This window comes from Caenorhabditis elegans, chromosome I (assembly GCF_000002985.6).
Source record: "Caenorhabditis elegans chromosome I".
In the NCBI taxonomy this organism is placed as follows: domain Eukaryota; kingdom Metazoa; phylum Nematoda; class Chromadorea; order Rhabditida; family Rhabditidae; genus Caenorhabditis; species Caenorhabditis elegans.
This window is the reverse complement of record NC_003279.8, coordinates 1807900-1823065: the sequence shown is the minus strand read 5'-3', so window position 1 is coordinate 1823065 and position 15166 is coordinate 1807900. Positions and strand designations below refer to the sequence as shown.

Sequence of the window (15166 nt, the reverse complement as noted above, 5' to 3'; positions counted from 1 at the left end):
GCGAGTTCGGGAAACTTTTTAATTCGTAAATAGATTTATTGAAAGGTAAATATTCAATATTCACGTGAAAAAAAAAATAAAAAAGGGCAGAAAAAAAGGATTTTCAAAACGAAATTCAATTATTTCCTAACAAAATGAGCGACGAGGGCCCTCCACCGGGCAGTCCTCTCCACAGAAAGCTCACAAATGTCATCTTTCGGCTTACCCAATCATGGAGTCCAGGCAATTGTCAGACACTTTTTCAAGAGAAGGAGATCATCGAAATCTGCTACAGAGCTCGGGAGGCGTTCTGGAAGGAGCCTATGAAGCTCGAAGTAAGCTTAAATTGTCTTTTCGGCATTTTCGCGAAATCCGGCTGTGCTGGGAAGGATCTTGAAAATCCGTGAATTTTTGAAACCGTAGCACAGATTTCTGATTTCCCTCACAAATTGAAATGGAAGAGTTTGCCGAACTAGGCCATTTTGACTCGGCCATATCTGGGGTAGATTTACGGCGCGTTGTGTGTCGCGTCGCGTGGCTCGATTTTAGCTGTAAAACAAAATTTTTTTGTCCGTGTGGAGTACACGACTTTCCAGTCCGGCAGGCGATTGTCAATGGAGCGCGAAAAATTCAATAAGGAAGGCCAGAACCCCGTGCCGCTGAAAATCAAATAAATTGTGATTTTTACTGGAGGTCCTTGCACGATTGAAACTTTGCCCGCTACCGTACCCCGCGGGTTATGGTAGTTAGTGAAGTTTACATCGTTTTGGGACCCAGTTTTCTCTCAAGTTTTCAACTTAAATTCGTAAAAATCAATAAAAACCTTGCAGATTGAGGCACCTGTCACAATTTGCGGGGATATTCACGGGCAATTCGAAGATTTACTTTCAATGTTCGATATTTATGGATTCCCGCATGTTTCTCAGAAAGATAAATCGTCAAGGTGAGAACACAGCGGGGGGAAAAAACATCGAATTTTCAATAATTTCTGGCTTCCCGCATATTTTGAAATGGAAGAGTTTTTGCAGAACTAGGCCATTTTGGCTCAGTAGATTTACGGCGCGCTGCGTGCCGCGTCGCGGCTCGATTTCAGTTGTAAAACTAAATGTATTTGTCCGTGTGGAGTTCACGACTTTCCCACGTGTTGTCCGGCAGGCGCGATTGTCAATGGAGCGCGAAAAATTCAATGAGAAAGGTTAGAACCCCTTGGATCATTTCTCAATTTTTAAAATCACGTTTTTTTTTGTTTTGATAAATATATTTAGTTATCTCGTTTTTTTTTTACAACGAGAACACAAAATTCTGGGAATGCGTATTGCACAACATATTTGACGCGCAAAATATCTCGTAGCGAAAACTACAGTAATTCTTTGAATAACTACTGTATCGCCTGTGTCGATTTACGGGCTTGATCAATGCTGTAGTCATTTAAAGGATTACTGTAGTTTTCGCTACGAGATATTTTGCGTGTCAAAGATATTGCGAAATACGCATTCTCAGAATTTTTTGTTCGCGTAATAAAATTTTTTTAATTATATAACTTTGAAAATAGTTTGTTTTTGTTTAAAAAAATCAAAAATTCCTGAAAATTTTTTTTAACTTTTTAAAATAAAAATCGTAAAAAATACCATTTTTTTCCAAATTTTCCAGTTTAATTTTCCCCGTTTTCGAAATGTTCAGAGAAAATTGAAGTTATCTTATAGATTTTGAACAATTTTATTGGAAAAAATTGAAATTTAGGAAAAAACGTCAAATTTTTTTTTTCGATTTTTAAAGAATTACTGATTTTTAGAATTACTGTACTGTAGCTCTTGTGTCGATTTACGGGCTCGGAAGAAATGAAGAATTGCTGTCACTATTCAAAAAAATGTTTAATATCGAGCCCACGTAAATCGACCTACAGTAGTCATTTAAAGAATCACTGTAGTTTTCGCTACGAGATATTTTGCGCGTCAAATATAATGTGCAATACGTATTCTCATAATTATAAAATTATGGAATTTCGTTAAATTTTAGATTTTCACAACAAAAAAAATCGAAAATTTTAATTTTTCGATTTTCAATTTCTCACCGGGGTTCTGGTCTTCCTCATTGAATTTTTCGCGCTCCATTGACAATCGCCTCGGGAAAGTCGTGTACTCCACACGGACAAATACATTTAAACTAAAATCGAGCCGCGACGCGACACGCAACGCGCCGTAAATCTATTGAGCCAAAATGGCCTAGTTAGGAAAACTCTACCATTTCAACTTGTGAGAGAAGCCACAAAAATCTGTGATTTCTCGATCGACTATTTTTCCAGATATCTATTCCTCGGCGACTACATCGATCGTGGACCATTCTCAATTGAAGTGATCACCCTGCTCTTCGCCTACCGTCTTCTCCATCCACAAAAGATGTTCCTGCTACGTGGCAATCATGAGAGTCGACCGGTGAACATGCAGTACGGATTCTATAACGAATGTAAACGCCGATACAGTGTCACGTTGTACGAGACATTCCAGTGGGCATTCTATTGTATGCCGTTGTGTGCGATTGTCGGCGGTCGGATTATGTGCATGCACGGCGGGATTCCATTTGGTTTGCTTTCTTTGGAGTGAGTTTTGGGTGACTAAAAGTAGGTAGATCATGTCAAAACTAGGGCTCCCATGAGGACGCTAACGTGAATATCCGACACTTTTTGATAGTTTGCAAATGTGCTCCATTGCACGCACCTACCAAAGTTAAGTCTTAGGTCGCCGCAACTGCGCCCGCGCCGGCCTAACGGCGCCACTCAAGCCGCATGTATCCAAAGGTGTAGTGCGCGCACGGCCTCCTCTGGCGTTCATAATTATTGGAGCGCGCTTGCGCGACACCTCACGAACTCTAGAATTCGCGGGAATTCGTTACGCGGGAACAGCAGTTTTTTAAAGCTATTTTTGGCTTCTATGAAAATTATTTTTTAATTTTTTGATTTATAATATTCGTGAGAAGCATTACCCGAATTGAAAATGTGTAAAATTATGAAATTTGGCTTAAGCTTTCGTTAAAAAGGCTTAAGCTTTCGTTAAAATGTATCAGTACCGTCAGTTTTTTGATTTCAGAGTCGTTAAATATGTCATTTTGTAGAGAAAACTCTGTTTCACAGAAATCCATGTTTGAAATTCTAATTCTTTAATTTCTGATATAAAAATATTCAAAAAATCGACAATTTTACGTTAAAATCGTATTTTTTTCGATTTTTCAGTTTTTAATAAAAACAATTTTAAATGTTCAAACATAAACTTTTCTGAAACAGACTTTTCTCTACAAAATGACATATTTGAGGACTCTGAAATCGAAGAACTGACGATTCTGATACATTTTAACGAAAGCTTAAGCCGTGGTGACTAATCTCTGTAAAACCATCAGTTTTCGGTCAAATTTCATAACTTTACACATTTTCAATTCGGATGATGCTTCTCAAGAATATTGTAAATCAAAAAAGTCGAAAATAGTTTCTATAGAAGCCAAAAATAGCCGAAAACTGCTAAATCGAATTCCCGCGAATTCTGGAGTTTATGAGGTGCCGCGCAAGCGCGCTCCAATAGCTATTAACACTCCAGGAACCCGTGTGCGGCGCGGATCCCCCGAACGTGTCGGCCGCTTGCAAATAGCTACCTTTCGCACTTCGTTAAGCTGCGCGCGGCGTCGGCGGAGCCCTGGTCAAAACAGAACTGCGAGACGGTTGAAAAATCGAAAAATTGTTTTAATGAGTAAAAAAAGTTCTTATTTTCCAGACAAATTGATGAATTTCAACGTCCAACTGACATTGCCGACGTCGGCATTCCTTCCGATCTTTGCTGGGCCGATCCAGTGTCAGGAGTCGTTGGGTTCCAAGATTCGCCACGTGGTGCAGGTCATGTGTTTGGAGAGGCGACGGTCAAAGAGTTCAACGAAAAGTTTAAGCTCGACCTGATTGTTCGTGCTCATCAGGTCGTCATGGATGGATACGAGTTTTTTGCCGACAAGAAGCTCGTGACAATCTTCTCGGCGCCGTGTTATTGTGGTCACTTTGATAATCTGGGAGCAGTGTTGCAAGTGGCTACCAATATGGTGAGCAAAAACGGGTCTAATTGAGGCTAGAGTGTCTCTTATTTCGGCTTGATCTACGTTGATCTACAAAAAATGCGGGAGAAGATACGCAGAGTTCTCAACTGATTTTGCATGGTTAAGAACGATCTGACGTCCCATTTTCTTGGACCAAAAATTCCCGCATTTTTCGTAGAGCAAACCATGATGGGATAGCCTGGCACCACGTGTGTAGGTAGGCAGTGGGAGCTACTTAAGTAGGCACGTAGGCAGGCAGGCAAGTAGGCGTAGAGGAAACTGGTGGCGTGGGTCTCACCACGATAGTATCCATTCAAATTACTATTCCAGGAATGCACGATCAATACGTTTGGACATGACCTATCGGCCGCGCCAATCAAGAAGGCTCCTGCTCCAGCACAAGTGGCTGCTGCACCAGTGACGAAATAATGAATTGATTACTTGCTCATAATTTATTTATTTTTCAAAAATTATCAAAAACCTCCAACATGAATAGATATTTTTTCTATGAATAAGTATAGTTTACCAAATCGAGTTTTGAAAATATATTCCAGCAGGATGTAATACTTTCAGAGTCATATAAGTTACAAAATCTCGAATTATGATTTTTGGAAGCTGCTGAACACGATGAACATTTGTGAAACCGCCGGTGATTTGATATCTGTACAAAAAAAAATCGAAATTTCAGAAAATAAGACTTAGCTCACATGGTGTCAGATGGTACCATTTCGGTTTGATCTACGTTGATCTACAAAAATGCGGGAGAAGAGACGCAGAGCTCCCAACTGATTTTGCATGATTAAGAACGTGCTGACGTCACATTCTGTTGGGCAAAAAATTCCCGCATTTTTGTAGATCAAACTGTAATGGGACAGCCTGGCACCATGTGTTAGCTCTGTCTTACACGTATTCTCCTTCGGTTTCATCGATTTGTTGTAATTTCTGGATAGTCCAAGATTTGTCGAATAAGTCGAGGTGATTGAAATTTGGTTCCGATTTGCGGAACTTCAACTCGAATGGATTTCCACTGCGATTCTGTTCGACAAACTTCTGAAGTAGCTTGTTCCAATAGTCTATCGATTTTTTAATAATTTATTGATTTTTCGACTTTTTTTTTTCGTTTGCACCACCGCCGGCGGCGACGCAGAGCTGATTGAGAAGCGCCGCCGCCGGCATCGGCGCAGAGCGGATTGAGAAGCTCCGACGTCGGCGCAGAGTGGATTGAGAAGCGCCGGCGGCGTCGGTGCAGAGGCAATTGAGAAGCGCCGCCGGCAGCGTCAACGAATCAGCGGCGGCACATGACCGCCGCTGGCGCAAGCGTATACAATTTGCGCCGGCGCAGAGGAATGCGCCGGCGGATTTCAAGCCCTAGGCCGAGGTTTTTCCCGTTCCGGCTCAATACATACCTTTAACACTTTTTTTGCTCCCTGCTCTGTAATCGTATTGCCAGAAATGATCACCAAACTTGGAGCAGCCAGCTTAACCAGCTGCTCATCGCTAATTTTGACATTTCGCGAAAGCCGCAAAACCTCTCCAACTTGTCGTATTTGGCGAGTTTCGAGAATTTCTTCAGCGATTTCCCATTCTTCAATTTCCAAAATTTTCAGAATCGGCACTGTGATTTGCAGCCAGGATTTCAAATTTTGTCGCCCCACCATTCGAATTTTCAGAGATTCTTCGCAGTTGAGAATCCATTGAGGAGAGGGGGGCATGGAGAGCTGGAAGACAAAAAAAAGTTGCTGGCCGAGTTTTGTCTTTTCCGCGGCCACGTTACATTTAACAACTGCACTTTTTTCGCGTTCGCCACACCGTTTTCACTGATTTTCTCAATCCAGCTCCGCGCCACGTCATATCGATTTTTATTATTGATTTTTTGATACTCTCCGCTAGTCATTGTAGTAACTCCGTCAATCTCCTCTAATTGTAGTACCCGGAATTCGTATCGTAGAATAATTGTTGATAATTCGTTACACGAAGAGTTCGATTGTTCAGCAATCGATATGATTTGTGCCACGTGTCGGGTGGAGGTCACAAGAAATTGGTCGGATTTCGAGCATAGTTTTAGGTTGCAGCTGGAAAATGAGACCATAGTATCGAGTTTTTTACAGTTTAACGATTTTCTGAGAATTATTGATTTTCTAGTAAATTATTGATTTTCTGGAAATTTATTGATTTTCTGAGAATTTATCGATTTTCTAGGAATTTATCGATTTTCTTGAAATTTATTGATTTTCTGAAAATTTATCGCTTTTCTGGAAAAATATCGATTTTCTAGGAATTTATCGATTTTCTTGAAATTTATTGATTTTCTGAAAATTTATCGCTTTTCTGGAAAAATATCGATTTTCTAGGAATTTATCGATTTTCTTGAAATTTATTGATTTTCTGAAAATTTATCGCTTTTCTGGAAAAATATTGATTTTCTAAAAATTTATTGATTTTCTGGAAATTTATTAATTTTCTGAGATTTTATTGATTTTTTGAGGTTTTATTGATTTTCTGAGATTTTATTGATTTTCTGAGAATTTATTGATTTTCTCGGAATAAATCGATTTTCTACGAATTTATTGGATTTCTGATTGTGAGATTTTATTGATTTTCTAGTAAATTATTGATGTTCTTATAATTTATCGATTTTCTGAGAATTATTGATTTTCTCGGAATTCTGGGAATTTATTTATTTTCTACGAATTTATTGATTTTATTGACATTTTTGCACATTTTTTGCACATTTTTTGCACATTTTTTGCACATTTTTTGCACATTTTTTACAAATTTTTTTTGAAGAAAAAACCCACCGCGCCTCGTAATCCAGGTATCCCACCAAATACCGCTTGACCAGAATCGGAATATTTTGCCAACATGACATGATTTCTAGTCGAATTTTTAAAATTTCATAACAAAAAGAAAATCATCGAGTTTCTTATCACTTTTTTTGTAGTATTTACTTTCCGTATTTGCTTACTTTCGTCACTTTTTTTGCCAAAAAAAAAGAAGGAAAATGCCAAAAGCTAAGCGGTTTGCTGTTTATGAGAGTATTCACGATGACGTGGTGAGTTTTTCGGTGGCCTAGAAAAAAAACTAGTCCATCAATATTTAGGCCAATATTTCAATAGTTTTCGATGAAGATATTATTTATTTGACATCGACGGCAGGTGGTCCGGTAACCATTCAAAGGTAATTTTGTGTAGTCCTCGTGGGAAAGTAAGCTTGGAATTTATTGATTTTCTCGGAACATATCGATTTTCCCAGAATTTATCGACTTTCTCGGAATTTATTGATTTTCTCAGAATTTATCGATTTTCTTGGAATTTATTGATTTTCTAGGAATTTATTGATTTTCTAGGAATTTATTGATTTTCTCATGATTTATTGATTTTTATTTTAAATTTTTTGATTTTCTGGGAATTTACCGATTTTCTCAGAACTTAATAATTTTCTCGGAATTTATTGATTTTCTCATGATTTATTGATTTTCTCGGAAATTATCGATTGTATCCGAATTTATTGATTTTCTTAGAATTTATTGATTTTATTGGAGTTTATTGATTTTCTGTGAATTTATTGATTTTCTTAGGATTTATTGATTTTCTTAGGATTTATTGATTTTCTTAGGATTTATTGATTTTCTTAGGATTTATTGATTTTTTCAGTTTGAAAACCTATTTGACGATACGGTGCATAGCACGCGGTTATTATCAATGGAGCACCGTTACATTTCAGAGCCGGGAACGTCGTTTCAAGACATGAAAATGATATTCATCATGTAGCATCAGAACTTTGCGGAGAATTTTTCGAAAACGGTCGGCTCAACGCCGAAACCATCGAGCTCGACAAAACGAGCATCCCAATTCCAAAATCACTGCTCAAAATCCATTGCAACAAATTTCTTGCCACTTTTCTCGGCGGTCAACGTGCCATCGCGTGGCTGGAACTGATCGAGGGACATGTGGAAGTTCTCAATATTTGTGAGACCTATGACGTCATCGGTTTGGGAAATTTGGAGCAGATCAGCCGAGTCGGAAAGCAATTGATTCTGTGTAGCTCTGACGTTACTGATGAAAATTTGCAAAATTTGAGCTCAAAATTGGAAACTTTGGTGTTGAATTCGCCAACGATCACCGAGAACGGTGTGAAAATTCTGCTGCCGGTGAGGTGGAAAAATGCAATCGGCAAATTGCCGGAAATGAAAATTTCCGGTAAATCGGCAACTTGCCGGAATTGAAAATTTCCGGCAAAATGTCAACTTACCGGTATTTAAAATTTCCGGCAAATCGGTAATTTGCCAGAATTTAAATTTTCCGGCAAATCGGCAAACTGCCGGATTTGAAAATTTCCGGTAAATCGGCAACTTGCCGGTATTGAACATTTCCGGTAAATCGGCAACTTGCCGGAATTGAAAATTTCCGGCAAATTGGCAACTTGCCGGTATTGAAAATTTCCGGCAAATCGGTAATTTGCCAGAATTTAAATTTTCCGGCAAATCGGCAAATTGCCGGATTTGAAAATTTCCGGCAAATTGGCAACAAAAAACGGGAAAAAATTTCAAAAAGGCACAGTTTGAAGTGCTTCCAAAGTATAAAAAAATCCTCCTTTAAACATTTCCGGCAAATCTGACATCCGGCAAACCGACAATTTGCAACTAAAACCGAGCCGCGACGCACCGTAAATCTACCCAAGATATGGCCGAGCCAAAATGGCCTAGTTCGGCAAAAACTCTTCCATTTCCATTTGAAGCCAGAAAGCCAGAAACCGCCGCTAAACTAATTTTTTTTCCAGAATTGGCTCGAACAATATTCCAAAACCGGAAATGTCTTTGAAATTCGCTTCAAGGCCTCCTCAACAAATTTCGAAAAGATGGAAATGTTCGAAAATCTGAAAAACGCTGAAATCACGTGGCAACGAGAATACGAGTGAGTAAGCGTGGCGGGACCCAATTTATTTATTATATTTCTTATGTTGAACAAAAAAAGGTTTCAGGTATCAAATGAAATATACACAAAAAACCGGGCAAACATGGAATTTCAATGGCTATTATTTTATTACCGGCGACTGGCATTTGCTGAAAATTTGGACTTGAACAATGATTTTATAAAACAATATTTCTGTTTGATATTGTTGAATTTTTTGCGCTCCATCGACAATCGTCTGTCGTGGGAAAGTCGTGTACTTCACACGTTCAAATACATTTAGCTTTACAACTAAAATCGAGCCGCGACGCGCCACGCAACGCGCCGTAAATCTACCCCGGATATGGCCGAGCCAAAATGGCCTAGTTCGGCAAAAACTCTTCCATTTCAATTTATGAGGGAAGCCAGAACCGCGTGATTGTTGCTTTTTTGAAAGTAAAACTTTTTCGACGCTAAACAACAAGCGGAACATCGGAGTGTCGTTGTTTTTTGTTTAAATCGATTAAAAACGCAAAAAATCAATCGGAAAACTCAATAATTTTATTCGTTTTTACCATCAATTGAGTTCAATTTAAAGCGGGAAAATGCGAATTCCGAACGTGTTGAGATGAATAAGGACGAAGAGACACATGCAAATAACCCAAATTCCGATCATTGTCCAGAAGAAGACTTTCAAGTTTATCTGGAAAGATCTAAAGTTTTAATTTCTAGATAAAAAACAATTTTACAAGACGGCACACTGTGACAGCCTGAGCGCCGTGCGCCGGCGGTGGCTTACTTTCGATTGCGCCGCCGCCGGCGCCGCTTGCGGCGCACACTGGGCGCCAACTTCGAAAACTCACGATCTTGTTCTTCAACTTCTTGACTTTCGCCTTATTGACTCTTGGCTTCTTGGATGGCGATGGATCCGACTCGGGCAACTCCTGAACTCCATCACCAGTTGCCACTTTTGCTGCTCCATCATCCGAAATAAGTGCATCGTGAGCAACTGTCTCCGGCGGCGGTGGTGGTGGCACTTCATTTCCTCCGACTGGCGGCGCATTTGGATCCAGATTCGCGTAGTCAAATGCACCGAGATTGTGATACTCATCGCCACCGGATTTCAGCGGATCATTTTTGACTGGGACAGTTGGATCAAAGAATGGATCAGCCATTGTTTTCAGAATTTGAGAATTCCTAGTTTTTGATTTGCCACCAAACTTGTTTGAAATCGAAATAAATCGATTTTTGGAGAAGAAGGAGGATTATTCGAAAGTTCACGTGCTTTTATATTTAACCACCGCTTTTACCATTTTCCGTTGTGATGCTTTTCGCTGCGAGACCTTGATTTTTTCTTTTAATGTCCGATTCAGGGGTGTGCGGAAAATCTCAAAATTTGCCGAGCTTGGCAAACGGCAACTGCTGCAATTTCGGCAAATTCTGCAAGTTTGGCAAATTTGCAGTGCTCGGCAAACGGCTATTTGTGCAAATTCGGCAAATTCGGCAGATTCGGCAAATTTGCCAAGCTCGGCAACTGGCAAATTCTATAATCTCGGCAAATTTTCCGAGCTCGGCAAACGGCTATTTGCGCAAATTCGGCAAATTGCAAATTCTGCAAATTCGGCAAATTGCTAAGCTCTGCAAATGGCAAATTCTGCAAGTTCGGCAAACGACTAGCTCTGCAAATTTGGCAAATTTGCCGTGCTCGCCAAACTGCAAATTCGGCGATTTCGGCACATTTGCAGTGCTCGGCAAACTGCAAATTCGGCAAATTTGCCAAGCTCGGCAAAATGCAAATTCTGCAAATTTGCCGAGCTCGGCAACCGGAAAATTCTGCAAATTTGCCGTGCTCGGCAAACGGCACATTCTACAAATTCGGGAAATTTTCCAAGCTCGGCAAAATGCAATTTCTGCAAATTTGCCGAGCTCGGCAACCGGAAAATTCTGCAAATTTGCCGTGCTCGGCAAACGGCACATTCTACAAATTCGGGAAATTTTCCAAGCTCGGCAAAATGCAATTTCTGCAAATTTGCCGAGCTCGGCAAACGGCACATTCTACAAATTCGGGAAATTTTCCAAGCTCGGCAAAATGCAATTTCTGCAAATTCGGCAAATTTGCCGAGCTTGGCAAACGGCAAATTCGGCAAATTTGGCAAATTTGCCGTGCTCGGCAAACTGCACATTTGCCGAGCTTGGCAAACTGCAAATTCTGCAAATTCCGCAAATTTGCCGCACACCCCTGGTCCGATTATGATGGCGCAGAAATCAAAATTTAATTAAATTTTTTTTTTGTAAAATAATTTCACTTATTCTTCAAATCTTAAGATCAAGGCTTCACAAACAGATCAACAGAAAAATGTTTCATTCGGGGCTCATTCGGGACACACACACAATAATTTTATTTTGATATTCTTCTTATCTTAAACAAGTTCTTTCATTCTTTTTCTTCTTAAAAATCGTTTACTTCGGAATATGATTGAGATCTGCTTCTCGTGCCCATTTGTAATCCGGTGCTCCAGGCGAATAACAAGTGTTGTCCTGCATCACTTCTCCATCAGTCCAGTACATAATATAGAAATTGCACATTTCGTCTTCCTCAGTTGCTCCCATCGAGATGTCTCTATTCTCGTTGTTCTGCAGAATACACCGTGCAGTCACCATATCTCCCTGCTGGATTGTCATCGCCTGATCTTCAACTGGCACAAACATCTGAGCAAGCTGAGGATCCCTCCGTCCGATGAGCTTCCAGTGGTCCTCGTGCTTTTGATCCTCCTTCACCAACCACCCGCTGACCTCCTTTCCATGTCTGTGAGTATGGGTACGGTAGGCGAATGGGTGCATGACGACGTCTTCCTCAATCATGCAAGCAGTCTCGAAGGATTCTGTCTTGTTACGTGGCAGAGTTCCTCCGGTGACCAGGAGCATGGTGGCGGCGAGCTTTGGTTGGGGTTCTTCGGTGTGGGTAATCTCTAAGCCTGTCTCATCGGGTTCCTGTTTTGAGTGCATGTAATGGACTTGCATGACAAGGTGACGGATGTTGCTGTCTCCTCCAACACGGAAGCCAACATCTGAAAAATTTAAATGTACTGATTTTTCAAAAACAGCCACCCTACAAGTTTTTTAAGCCTTATAATTAGAAATTTCCGAAATTGTCTTTTCACGGATTTCTGGCTTCCCTCATAAGTTGAAATGGAAGAGTTTTTGCCGAACTAGGCCAGGCTATATCTGGGGTAGATTTACGGCGCGTTGCGTGTCGCGTCGCGGCTCGGTTCTCACTAGAAAATCACATGTAATTGTCCGTGTGGAGTACACGACTTTCCCAGTCCGGCGGGCGATTGTCAATGGAGCGCGAAAAATTCAATGAGGAAGACCAGAACCCCGCGTCTTGTTCCAAAATGATACGAGCCCGGAAAAAATAAAAATTTTGGTCCGAATTTTCATGAGGGGTTCTGGCCTTCCTCATTGCATTTTTCGCGCTCCATTGACAATCGCCAGCCGGACTGGGAAAGTCGTGTACTCTACACGGACAAATACATTTACACGTGGAGGCAGAAAGTCCCATTTCGCTTTGATCTTCGAAAAATGCGGAAGAAGTGACGCAGACATCTTTTTATATTTTGCATGGTTAAGAGCGTGCTGGCGTCACAATTTTTCTTGAAAAATATTCCCGTATTTTTCGTAGATCAAACGTGATTAAGTTTTACAACTAAAATCGAGCCGCGACACGACACGCAACGCGCCGTAAATCTACCCCATACATGGCCGAGCCAAAATGGCCTAGTTCGGCAAAAACTCTTCCATTTCAATTTATGAGGGAAGCCAGAAATCCGTGAATTTTTTTTTTGGAAAAAAATCGATAAACAATGCCAGGAATAACCTCGATATCAAAAATTCGAAGACATTTTTCTTGCAGGAAACTTAGGAATTTAAATAGGAATATCATGAAACACTGCTTGACTTTTATTATGTTCACTGTTTGAGCAAATGAAAGTTTTTAAGATTTTGCAGTTGTAATTTCATGCCTAGAACTCCTCTATAACCTAAATTTTCACAAAATTCTCTGGAACTTCATCACAATTCCATTGAAGGCTAGTTAATCCGATATTGATGGGATTATCATTCCTTCCGGAAGGATTAAGCTATTCAATAGGGTTTTAGCACGAGCTCATCTCTATAGGACTTCCTTGGGGTCGCAGCAACTGCGCCCGCGCCGGCTCCAGCGGTCGCCGCGCCGGCATCACTGCGTCACCCACACCGCATGTATAGTGAGGCGCGGACCTCCGAACGTGTCGGCCGCTTTAAAATAACCACCTTTTCGCACTACGTTGCGCACACACCAAGCTGCGGAACCCCGAAGGTGTCGGCCGCTTCAAGCAACTACATTTCGCGCCTCACTTAGCTGGGAGGCCACAAACCTTGCGGCAATTCAAGTGGTGGTGCATCCAACGCCCAGGCGTACAAAATTGCTGGTTTACTTCCACAGGTTGGCGCACGTGGCATCTCATCATCCGGCTTATTCATTTCTCCACAATCCCAAACAAGCTCATCACTTCCTGGTTCTTCACATCCGAAAAGGAGAATGTGATGGGCGGTTCCCTTGGTTGTCAAGGCCTTGAAACCGGTCAAATAGTTCTCCTGGTCGCTAAGCTCCAACGATGTGCATAGGTAGGAGTCGGCCTGGAATTGGAGTTTGTTAGGAATGACGTGGATAAGTGACATAGACATGTTTTATGCATTCCGTTGCTTAGTGACATATTTGTAGTCTAGAAGTAATTCGGGATATTGGGATTGGATGAAAAACAAATGCTTCTACGAAATTTCTACCGAATAAAAGAGTGTGCTCTTATGGCTCAAAAAATGGCAAAAAATGGGTTTCAATTTGAAAAAGAACATTTAAAAAACGTTTAAAAACTTGCTGATTTCCAAAAACTTCCATAAAAAGTTTATTGGTCGCGACCCATTTTTTACACAATTCAGAGAACTTCTTAACTTTTCTTGGTAGTTTTAACTGTAAAGCCATTGGATGTCTACTATACTACAGAATTTGGGTTTAGGGATGTTGATTCCGGAACTTCATACTAGAATGCTAAAACCGTACCGTATTTCGTCTATTAAAATTGCACTCTAATTTTCAACTTTGACAGCTTATATCTCAGTTATCGTTTGTTTTATTCAAAAATTGTCAACTAACAAAATATTTGTTAGTTCTTTTTCTATAATTTCGTAGTTGATAATATATCGATATCGATAAAACAAACCGAGATATAACGTTTCAAAGTTAAGTAGTCGGGTGCAATACTATTATAGGGTAGATCATAAAGTAAAAAGGGGGCCGGGATAGCTCGGTCGGTAGTGGTGGCCGCTAGCAATCTGGAGATCACGGGTTCAAGTCCGGGTTCACCCCCTAGGTTCTCTCAGTTTATCTATTGGGAAATGGAGCAATCCACGACTGGATTACCCACCTGTCTCAGTACCCGGCTAGGACGTGGCTTAAGCTTAAGTTATAGCCCAGTGAGATCACCACCAGGCTCCCAGATCCGCGACTTGAAGAACGAATCGTCCTTTAAGTTTTTTTTAAATACCAAAAAGTAAATAACTATTTTGGAAAAGTTCCATTCAATCCCAACTTGTGCTCTAAAAGGTCTGACTGAAAATTCACTTTTTCTGCTTGAACTCAGCGGATATGAAAGCGTTTTAAATTTGGTTTTTAAATTCTGAAAGAGCACAAAATTTGCAACTAAATGGCTACGGGGATTTTTTAAAAAGTTAGTTTGAAGCCAGATATTAATTTTTAAAAATTGGGGAATCTATTAATTTTGCGTATAAATAATTTGCGAAATTTTAAAAATTTACAATTACCTATGACCTATTCCTAACCTACAAATATTATGAAACATTTTCCTTACCTCTGGAACGACTCCTGGCATTCGAATCTGTGACTTTTCAGCATTGCAAAATGACGTGGCAAACGCCAAAAGTGCGCATGACGAGAGGAGGTAGAAGCGCGGCATTCGGAGCCGAGCCTCACAAAAAGACTGAAACGGGGCTCTCTCACATCGATTTGGCCGCCGCCGGCCTGTTTCTCTGCGTCTAGCCTACGTGACGTCTTCTTCTTCTTCAACACATTCTGAATACTTTTCCGCTGTGCTCATGGGGGGCGTCAGCATGCTCGCAGGGGAGAAAAACAGAAGGGATATGAGAAGTGAGAGAGTGAAAAAAAAAACAGAAAA

At 40.5% G+C, this 15166-nt stretch overlaps 5 protein-coding genes and 1 non-coding gene across 8 annotated transcripts; 2 read left to right on the top strand and 4 right to left on the bottom strand.

The window, feature by feature from the left end:
• Window positions 1-22: 22 nt before the first annotated feature.
• Window positions 23-665, bottom strand: anr-42. Its single transcript, NR_101523.1, has one exon.
• On the top strand, window positions 118-4562 carry Y71G12B.30 (Serine/threonine-protein phosphatase; the record flags this gene model as incomplete). Of its 3 annotated transcripts, NM_001026652.3 has the most annotated exons (5): window positions 118-314; window positions 810-922; window positions 2282-2575; window positions 3738-4053; window positions 4378-4562. In NM_001026652.3, the coding sequence occupies 5 exons, from the start codon at window positions 135-137 to the stop codon at window positions 4474-4476; spliced, it is 1002 nt and encodes a 333-aa protein (NP_001021823.2). The 3 variants fall into 3 exon arrangements, with proteins under 3 accessions (NP_001021823.2, NP_001293448.1, NP_001293449.1); NM_001306519.3 differs by lacking the exon at window positions 118-314 and having other exon boundaries at window positions 870-922; window positions 4378-4476; NM_001306520.3 differs by lacking the exons at window positions 118-314; window positions 810-922 and having other exon boundaries at window positions 2376-2575; window positions 4378-4476.
• On the bottom strand, window positions 4485-7038 carry Y71G12B.2 (DUF38 domain-containing protein). The gene is made up of 5 exons (NM_058499.4): window positions 6846-7038; window positions 5822-6119; window positions 5454-5765; window positions 4952-5097; window positions 4485-4708 (listed from the first exon to the last, which is right to left on the bottom strand). Exons 1-5 carry the CDS (start codon window positions 6914-6916, stop codon window positions 4570-4572), a joined length of 966 nt encoding a protein of 321 aa, NP_490900.3. The 5' UTR covers window positions 6917-7038; the 3' UTR covers window positions 4485-4569.
• On the top strand, window positions 7000-9157 carry Y71G12B.32 (FBA_2 domain-containing protein). Its single transcript, NM_001026654.3, has 5 exons — window positions 7000-7099; window positions 7148-7224; window positions 7771-8197; window positions 8827-8960; window positions 9028-9157. The coding sequence occupies exons 1-5, from the start codon at window positions 7049-7051 to the stop codon at window positions 9125-9127; spliced, it is 789 nt and encodes a 262-aa protein (NP_001021825.2). The 5' UTR covers window positions 7000-7048; the 3' UTR covers window positions 9128-9157.
• A 327-nt stretch (window positions 9158-9484) lies between these two features.
• On the bottom strand, window positions 9485-10163 carry Y71G12B.3 (uncharacterized protein). The gene is made up of 2 exons (NM_058498.4): window positions 9800-10163; window positions 9485-9639 (listed from the first exon to the last, which is right to left on the bottom strand). Exons 1-2 carry the CDS (start codon window positions 10109-10111, stop codon window positions 9529-9531), a joined length of 423 nt encoding a protein of 140 aa, NP_490899.2. The 5' UTR covers window positions 10112-10163; the 3' UTR covers window positions 9485-9528.
• A 1067-nt stretch (window positions 10164-11230) lies between these two features.
• pghm-1 (putative peptidylglycine alpha-hydroxylating monooxygenase 1) lies at window positions 11231-14974 on the bottom strand. The gene is made up of 3 exons (NM_058497.8): window positions 14843-14974; window positions 13352-13613; window positions 11231-12004 (listed from the first exon to the last, which is right to left on the bottom strand). The coding sequence occupies exons 1-3, from the start codon at window positions 14945-14947 to the stop codon at window positions 11397-11399; spliced, it is 975 nt and encodes a 324-aa protein (NP_490898.1). The 5' UTR covers window positions 14948-14974; the 3' UTR covers window positions 11231-11396.
• Between the last annotated feature and the right edge of the window lie 192 nt (window positions 14975-15166).